At 38.3% G+C, this 8,814-nt stretch overlaps 1 protein-coding gene across 1 annotated transcript; it reads left to right on the top strand.

Annotated features, from left to right (window-relative positions):
• Positions 1 to 141: 141 nt before the first annotated feature.
• On the top strand, positions 142 to 8,342 carry RNF138 (ring finger protein 138, E3 ubiquitin protein ligase; the record flags this gene model as incomplete). Its single annotated transcript, XM_010297137.1, has 7 exons — positions 142 to 205; positions 636 to 801; positions 2,317 to 2,432; positions 5,242 to 5,310; positions 5,801 to 5,906; positions 6,716 to 6,823; positions 8,240 to 8,342. Coding segments are annotated over 7 exons (698 nt in total), but the record flags the coding sequence as incomplete, so codon positions are not given.
• Positions 8,343 to 8,814: the final 472 nt, after the last annotated feature.

Raw genomic sequence — 8,814 nt, 5'->3', positions numbered from 1 at the left:
GCCGGGTTTCCCAGCCGACGGAAACATCTTACACGTCTAACCTTACCCGCGTTTTTAACTTTATAGTTTCCTGTTCGTTTTCAAACAAGGACGTAGCTTAGGTGTTCTCTCTTGTCAGTTCATCTATTCTGCGTTTTTCAGAGGATCGCTTCATTGCAAAGAAAGCGAAATTAGATTTGGCAGTCGATACACGAGGAAAAGAAAAGTGAGAGAACTGCAAAACTGATGAACTGAGTTTTTTGGAAACACATGCTAAATAACGCTTTGCAGTATTTTTGGCTTTGCGTCAGGACAATAAACAGGAGTTACTCTGATAAGATTTTCCAGTATCACGTGCCTACTGCACCATTTAATGTCTCATTAATGATCAAACTGGTGTACAGCTCAGGAATACTAGACAATAAATAGTATGATCTTTACCTAAATTGCATTGCCAAGTTCCCCTGATTTCCATATACTTCTTTGTAAGCACCATTATTTCTTTTTGCTTATATTTATAAAGATTTATATTCAGTAGACTATTATTCCTATATATATTCTTTTCCTCTTAAGAATCGCCCAGCTCTCTTCAAGGATGAAGTATTGTAACTCTCTTCACTTTGCTAACCTGTGTTTGTGGTAACTTTTTAATTTAGGTTTTGCAGGAAGTGCTTCTTGACAGCTATCAGAGAAAGTGGAACACATTGTCCTCTCTGCCGGGGCAGCGTGACTAAAAAAGAAAGAACATACCCCAAAAGGGCTCTAGATGTTGAAAACAGTATGAAGAAAGCTTCTGGGGGCTGTAGATGCTGTGAGAAGCAGGTAGAGTAAAACTTTATAAAAAAATTGGATAAATTGTTCTTGTTTTTGACCAGACACACTTCTACTGTGTGGTGTTCTTGTCTTGGAGCTAAAGAATCTATAGCAGTTTGAACTTAGCTTTGTATGGCCTGTGCATATACTAGGCATGCAGTGCCTGCTGGGTATGCCTAACAGACGTAAACTGAGAGAGGATCTCGTGCTGTCTATAAGTACTTTTTAAGTGAAGTGCCAGTTTTTCCCCCAGACAATGTAAAAAAACCCTGGATATAACTAGAAAACTGGCAAAAGAAAAGTTAGACAACTGGAAATGAAAGTTGCAGATATATGGAAAACCTCAGAAACTTTCACTGTGGAAATGGAAGTGCTTACAGTGACTGTAGAATTTAATTTAAAATGAAATGAAATGGGTCGATTACTCTTGGTGTACATACAAGCATATGTAATTTCCCCATGCCCCATTGGTCTGTTTACATTCCCTTCATTCCTTTTGTAAAGGGGTCATTATTTCCACAACATTGGATGAAATCTTGACCCCCACTTAAATCATGAGTAATGATATAAATGGATGCAGGATTTCAGCCACACATTTTGTTTACATGAAATTGCATCAAATCCAGGTAGTTGTCTTCATGTTTGTTTTGTTTCACTTGGGACTTAGTTCTGCCAATGTGAAGATTAGCACTAGTGGAAAGCTGAGCTGCTTGCTTTGTTCCACATGATTCATTATGATGAAAAGCTGTGAGAGAGAAACAATAATGAGCTCGTAAACGGGAAGGAAGAACAAAACCGATCCCTAGAAGAACTTTAATGGAATTCAGGCACAGGCGCATGAGATGTGATCTTGTTCAGCCTCTAAACCTGTAAGCACTTTCTGACAGGGCTGTTGGATCTGAAATTCTGATTTAGGGCATGTCCAGCACAGCTGCCTTCTGACAAATCTAAGCAACTCATTGTCTTATCTTGCATTTAAGCTGTATAGGCAGCATTAAGTTGGTGTTTATTCACCTTTTTTTTTTTTCTCAAAAGTTATGTGTTCTCAGAACACACCTAATGCAAAAAGATTTTGCTCTGCACAAGGTAACAGCAGGCCAAAGAAGACTGAAAAAGTGGTGGTGCTTATCCCATCCTCGTGGCCCCTCTCTGTCGTAGATCATCAGTTATTGATCCTGGATGTGGGAGATGTAGTTCCTGTGACTTTATTTCAGTTAAATGGCATTTACTTGCATCTTTCATCCCTGAGGGAACGCTCTCAGTTGCTTGGCTGTTTGGGGTTTGGGAAATGGGAATGTTCTCCAGTCTCACAGAGTGACAGAGGCTCTATGGAAAAAGGAATCGAAGATCTCCTGTTGGAGAAGAAAGTGTTCATGCTCAGAGGGGAGACACAAGTTCTGGTTTCTGGTGCATATAATATCTAAATAATTCCTGCATGTATTGCTTTCTGTTGACAGAATTATCTCTTCCTTCTATCCCTGGATTGTTTAGTAAAATTTCAATAATTTGGCATTTCATTTACAGGTTAGATTTTCGTGGATGAGACAGCATTATAAAACATGTAAGAAGTATCAGGATGAATATGGTGTTTCTTCTATTATTCCAAACTTACAGATTTCCCAAGATTCAACAGGGAACAGGTAATCAGGGTGTTTTATGTATAACAATGCATCTTCTTCTCTCCCCATACCCCAAGGAAAGTATTTTTTTTTCCAGGGCATGCCTTCTTTTTGCAATAATTATTATCCACTTTTTTGTGCTTCAAAGAATGACAGTTTTCCCAGGTCGTTTTCTTTATACCTAGCAAACAGAAGAAAACCTTTCTATGTGATGGTTTGGAATGTCTTCTAGGGACTCTTCTAAAAAGTGTGTAGTACTTCTAGCTTGCTTTCATTGCCTTGACAGCATTTGAGCAGCTTGCTTTTTAACAGATTTAGTAATATTTAGCCTTCTTCTCTTTTTATTGCCCACCCTCCCTATCCTAAGTCTGTTTTAGTGGGTATCCTGTTTCAAAACATTACTCTGCAAGCTTTTGCTTTCTGAATGAATTTATTTTGAACTGTTCTCTTATGAAACGTATAAGGAACTCCAGTATGTTACATACTATAAAATACAAATGCCATTTAACCTTTTTTTTTCAGGCAGTAAAGCTAAAGAACTTTATTTTTAAAGACCTACCTTCTCACTGATTTATTTGGTTTGGTTGCAGATTTTTGCTTATTTTTTAAGACCTTTTTTACATATTAGTTTCACAGAGCTTTATATATAGCTTGTCCTTCATTTACTTTGTTTTGACATCTGCTTTCTATTTTTAGCAGTCTGAACTTCTCTGTGTTTGGTTTTCAACCCATCAGTATATTGAAAGCAGAACTTTAAGCTATTACCAGAACTAGTTGCGGCAATGTTCCTGGAAAAATGGAGAAGGTTATACTGAGTACTATTGAAAGGCATTTGAAGAATAATGCAATCATCAGGCACAGTCAACATGGGTTCACAAAGCGAAAGTCCTGTTTAACTATTTTGATATCATTCTATGATAAGATCACCTGTCTAGCGGATGAAGGGAAGGTGGTGGATGTAGTGTTTCTGGATTTTAGTAAGGCTTTTGATACTTTCCCTCACAGCATCCTTCTGGACAAGTTGTCCAACTGTGGGATGAGCGGGTTCATGGTGCGCTGGGTGAAGAACTGGTTAAAGGGCAGGGCTCAGAGGGCTGTAGTGAATGGTGACCAGTCACTAGCAGTGTTTCTCAGGTTTCAACTCTAGGGCCAGTTCTGTTCAATATATTTATCAACAATCTGGATGCAGGAATTGAATGCACCAGTAGCAAGTTTGTTGATGATACCAAACTGGAAGGTGCTGTTGACTCTTGAGGGACAGGATGCCTTGTGGAAGGATCTAGACAGATAGGAGCATTGGGCTATGATTAATGGGATGAACATTAGGTTCAGGATTCTGCACCTAGGATGGAGTAACACCAGGCACAAGTATAAATGGGGAGAGGAGTGGCTGGAGAGCAGCCCTGCAGAAAGGGATCTGGGGGTGCTGGTCAACAACTGGCTCGATAAGAGTCAGCAGTGTGCCCTGGCAGCCAAGAGGGCAAACTGCAGCCTGGGGTGCACCAAACACAGTGTAACCAGCCGGTCCAGAGACCAGAGAGGGGGATTTTCCTGCCGTATTCAGCGGTGGTGCAGCCTCACCTCGAGTACTGTGGGCAGTGCGGGGCCCCACAATTCAAGAATGATGTGAAGGTCCTTGAATGCATCCAGAGGAGGGCCACAAAGCTGGTGAAAGGGCTGGCAGGAATGTCCGATGAGGAGCGGCTAAGGACTTCAGGCTTGTCTAGTTTGGAGACAAGGAGGCTGAGGGGTGACCTCATTGCTCTCTGCAGCTTCCTGAGGAGGGGAAGTGGAGAGGGAGGTGGTGATCTTCCTGGGATCCAGTAATGGGATGCGTGGGAATGGTTCAAAGCTGCGCCAAGGGAGGTTCAGACTGGACATCAGGAAACATTTCTTTACCGAGAGGGTGGTCAAACACTGGAACAAGTTTCCTGGAGAGGTGGTTGATGCCTCAAGCCTGTCAGTGTTTAAGAGGCATTTGGACAATGCCTTCTTAAACATCCTTTAACTCGGCCAGCCCTGAACTGGTCAGGCAGTTGGACTAGATGATCCTTGTAAGTCCCTTCCAACTGAGGTATTTTTTCCCTCTCCCTCTCCTCCCTTCTGTTTCTGGATATTGTTATATTGATATTTATTGACTATGCCACAGTAGAATACCTGTGTTTATAATATTACAGAAATATAAAAACTGTACTATGACCAGATCTGTGACTGTAAATATTAATGTTCTTAGGATGATCAGCATGTCTGAGCAGTTTCTTCTGGCTTAGCTAGAGGTGCATATATGGTCAAATTTACTTTCTGAAATGTTCCTGTCTGTCACTCTTACTTTAGGAAATAGTTTATTTTGTGCATGGTATAAGATAATTTATCTTACTGTAGTTGAAAGTTGTAAATCATTTGTGTAAACACATGGCAGTTAAATGCCTGTAGTCTTCACAGACTGCCTTCGGAGTCTGAAGTCAAAAAAACTTAGAAAGTGCTACCTGGCTTACATTCACGTAGCTCATAATGCCTTTTGAGCTACTTGGCTGTAATCTCCATTACCATTCTTGTTGACTACATGTCTGTCTTATATATCACTCCTCTATAAAGTTGTGTAGTATTCCACCAAGGGTCACAATGATAACTAAATACTGAGACATACCTTGATCCAAAGGAAAAGTTGTGAGAGTTAAAATGTATGTCATTACATGTTTTGCTTTGAAATTCACAGGACTTTTTTTTTTTCCCTCTTGTTACTGTTTTAAATTCTAAAAATTTTGATAGTGGAGTAAAATGATCTCAGTTTTCATTGTCTGTTTTTTTTTTTTCTTTACTTCATTTAAAGTAGCAGAAGTGATGCAATATCTGATAATGGCGAGATGGTTAATAATCAAATACTTCAAGGAGAAACAAGGTAGGCTGCTTATTTTTCTATAGTTACTGTTAAAATAGATCCAGATAATCATAGTGTAAGCTTCTACTAACTTGAAAAAAATCCCACAAAGACCTACAGCAAGTTGTATGAAAAAACCCATATAGTTTCTTCTTACATTTGCATTAGTATGTTAGAATTTGGTTTTTTTCGGTACTTTCCTGAAGGATTTCAACGAAAAGATGTTACCAGTAAGTAAGAACAGGGTGCAGATGCAATTGGAAGAAAAGAATTTTCTAGAGTCCAAGTCTCAGAAGAATGCATTTAGGTGTACAAATAATAAATGTGCAATTGCAATTTGGAAGTAGCAGTGGAACTCCATTAGGTCCACTATTATGTCAGTGAGGGTGGGTTTTTTTGTTGTTATCAAAATAAGGGAAAATAATGAGAAGATAACAGATGAATTCAGCTTTCTGTAATACTACTTCTAAAACTCTGTTTTCTGTTTAATGCTGTGTATTTCTGTTTACAGTAGACATCCAACCTTCAAATGCCCCCTGTGTCAGGAAGCCAATTTTACCAGACAACGTTTGCTGGATCACTGTAATAATAGACATCTTTATCATATAGTTCCTGTAGTAAGTAGAGTTGCTTATGTATGCTTCTTAAGCTACTTTCATTATAGTTATGTGAACAATTTTACATGTGCAGTAGCTACTCTGTATCTGTAAAGGGCACTGTGGTCTGAGAAAGACAATATGCATGCATTATTTAACTTAGAGTGACTTTCATTTGAAAATGTTTCTTGTCTAGCTTCTTGTCTATTCTAAGGCATTTCTGACTTAGCTGTCTCATTTATCTTGATGTGAAACAAACTCAATTTTTGAGCCTGACACTTACTCTTCTTAATTTAGTAATTCTGAACTGTTTCTGTAGAATCCCATTTGTAATGTAACTATTGTTTCATGTGAAACCTAGAGTTACTTGAAAAGTGATCTAATGTAATCAAAGGGAGTGAAAGAGAAAAATCTGTTTGGTGGGTTTTTTTTCCTTTTCATCTGTATAGGGTGTGTTATTTTTTCTTTTGGCTTACTTGATCATCTCAACTCTATGAAAAACATGCCAAAAATAAGTAGGATGCAGTAATCACTTTCTTTTCTAAATTTTGGACAACAGAAATTGACAAAAAAGTGCCAGACAGATGTAATAATCCCCCACTCCTAAGAGAAACACTTAAGACATTTGGCAAGTTGAAATATAATTTTTGAATGTTACACAGTAGAGGAACACTTAGAACTATTATTTTATGTGAACATCTCTACTGTATTTTGGTAGTGGATGAGTAACAGACTAGTTATTCCTGTAGAATATGTCTTTAATGCATTCTGTATTACCAGTAACTTTTGTTTTTTAATTCTCTCTCTTTCCCCTTCCCCTCCAAATTCAGATCTGTCCTATTTGTGTATCTCTTCCTTGGGCAGATACTAACCAGGTTACTAGAAATCTTGTTAGCCATCTAAATCTAAGACACCGGTTTGACTACGGAGAATTTGTGGTAAGCTTTTTCTTCTTTGATGTGTAGGGGAATAAATGGTAACTTCTTTCTATAAATAAAAATGCCAAATAAAAAATTTGTACCAAACTTGTTTGTTCTCTGGACATGCTATGTTTGTACAGAACTCAGAAGTAGGCCTGTCCTTAAACTGTACTGGTAGCACTTCATGTTGATAACAGAATAGGTGTTGTCAACAGTTAAGCTCTGCTTCAAACTCATGACTTGAGTCTTTAGCTTAGTGTTCTCAATTTGAAGTATTTGTTCCTCCAGAACAGTTTACTGCTGCTTCTGAGGGAAATAAAATAGATGCTACTCTGTTTTATTGACATTTTTGACCTTTTATGGCAGAAATGACTAAATCATAATTCTCAGGACTCAAAGTGCAGCTTGACTAGCTGGTATTGCTGCTGCAGCCTCTCTTCTGGCACGTTGGGAGAGGAGCTGCAATGTGAAAAAGAGATGTGTCATTAAATCATTGTTCTGGTTGCCTTCTTTCAGGCTCACTTTGAGTAAATGACCTTGGAGTAGATGCAGAGCTACAGATACAGATGTAGTCACTGGGTGGATCATAAGTGAAGCCAACCAGTGGAGTTCTGCATATGGAATCAGAGAGCTGGAGAGTTTGTGTTGTAGTTTGTATAGAGTTTGACAGGCTTTGGGGTACGCTGCTTGTACTTTTTGTGGGACGAGCACAGTATTTGCGGCATAGGCAGCCTCACTGGTTAAAGGCGGCAAAGATGATGCATGTTGTTTGTGTTGAGTGATCTGTGACAAAGGTGTGAAGAGCTCGGAGACTTATACAGGGGATTGGGCTCTTCAACATGAGTTCATCTTGCATGTTTGAGGATGTAGAACTGGTGATTGGAATTCTGATTTGAGGAAGCTGCCAGAATTGCACTAAAAAGGTGTGTTACCTTGGCATATTAACAGCTTGGAAGATACCTCTTCAAAAATAGCAGGGTTAACCACCCATCTTTTGTGATACATGTTCGCTTTCTCACTTTAAGCAGTATATTCTCAATAATCTATGATTACTATTGTCCAGAGATCACATTTTGGTTTTATTAATGAAGGATTTTACGGCTGGTTGGAAGCCCTGCTGTAAGAATTTTATGACACAATCAGCTTTCCTGGCTATTCTGTAATGTAATTGAACCAGGGAGACAAGATGGACCCTTCTGCTTAGTAAGCCTTGTGCCACTCATCCGATGCTTCTCCTGTCTCATGTATCTCTTGGTACTTTGTTAAATAAAAGGTATCGTGCAACATAAACAAGCATCTAGTACACATAAAGATGGAGAGTCTTCCTCTAGGTTCCAATTCCTGTGTAAAAATGTGGAAAATGAATGATTAAACTAAGGACTATGGTACATCTTGAGTATTTGTCCATTTTGATGATGTTTTCATTTTGTTTAGAATCTTCAGCTTGATGAAGAAGCCCAATACCAAAATGCAGTTCAAGAATCCTGTCATGTGAACTTTTAAAGTATATCCCCCTTCGTCTTACTGATTATCTGAGGAAAAAAAAAAAAAACATGTTAATTCTGTTAGTGATCTGAAGTGTATATTAATAAAAATGGTATTCAATAACCACTTTAGAGATTTTAATTCACAAAACCAACTTTGAAAGTAGTATCTTTAGAAAGACATGCAAAGGTGCTCTGTTGCACTGTTTGAGTTTCTTTAAGTTGAGCTGTCATCTGCTAAGATATCTATGAGATTTTTTTTTTTTCTCCTGCTGCTGGAGGACCAAGTTTTATTTGATGTTGTGATTTGTTTTTTACCATTACTGTGTGAATGAAAATAACACCAACTTAAGAAATACAAATATTTGTTTTATAGAGATCAACAATGCAGAGCAGGTTTTTTTTCACCTTTCATCCAGAAAGAATGATGCCATTGCCTAGGAATAATTACATCTATTTTTTCCCCTTTTGGAGCATAACTGAAATGCAATGCTTACTTACTAAAGGGATGGGTGAGGAGTTTTC

The sequence above is a fragment of the Phaethon lepturus genome, unplaced genomic scaffold (assembly GCF_000687285.1).
Source record: "Phaethon lepturus isolate BGI_N335 unplaced genomic scaffold, ASM68728v1 scaffold6901, whole genome shotgun sequence".
NCBI lineage: Eukaryota > Metazoa > Chordata > Aves > Phaethontiformes > Phaethontidae > Phaethon > Phaethon lepturus.
This window is presented reverse-complemented; position numbering and strand designations above follow the sequence as displayed.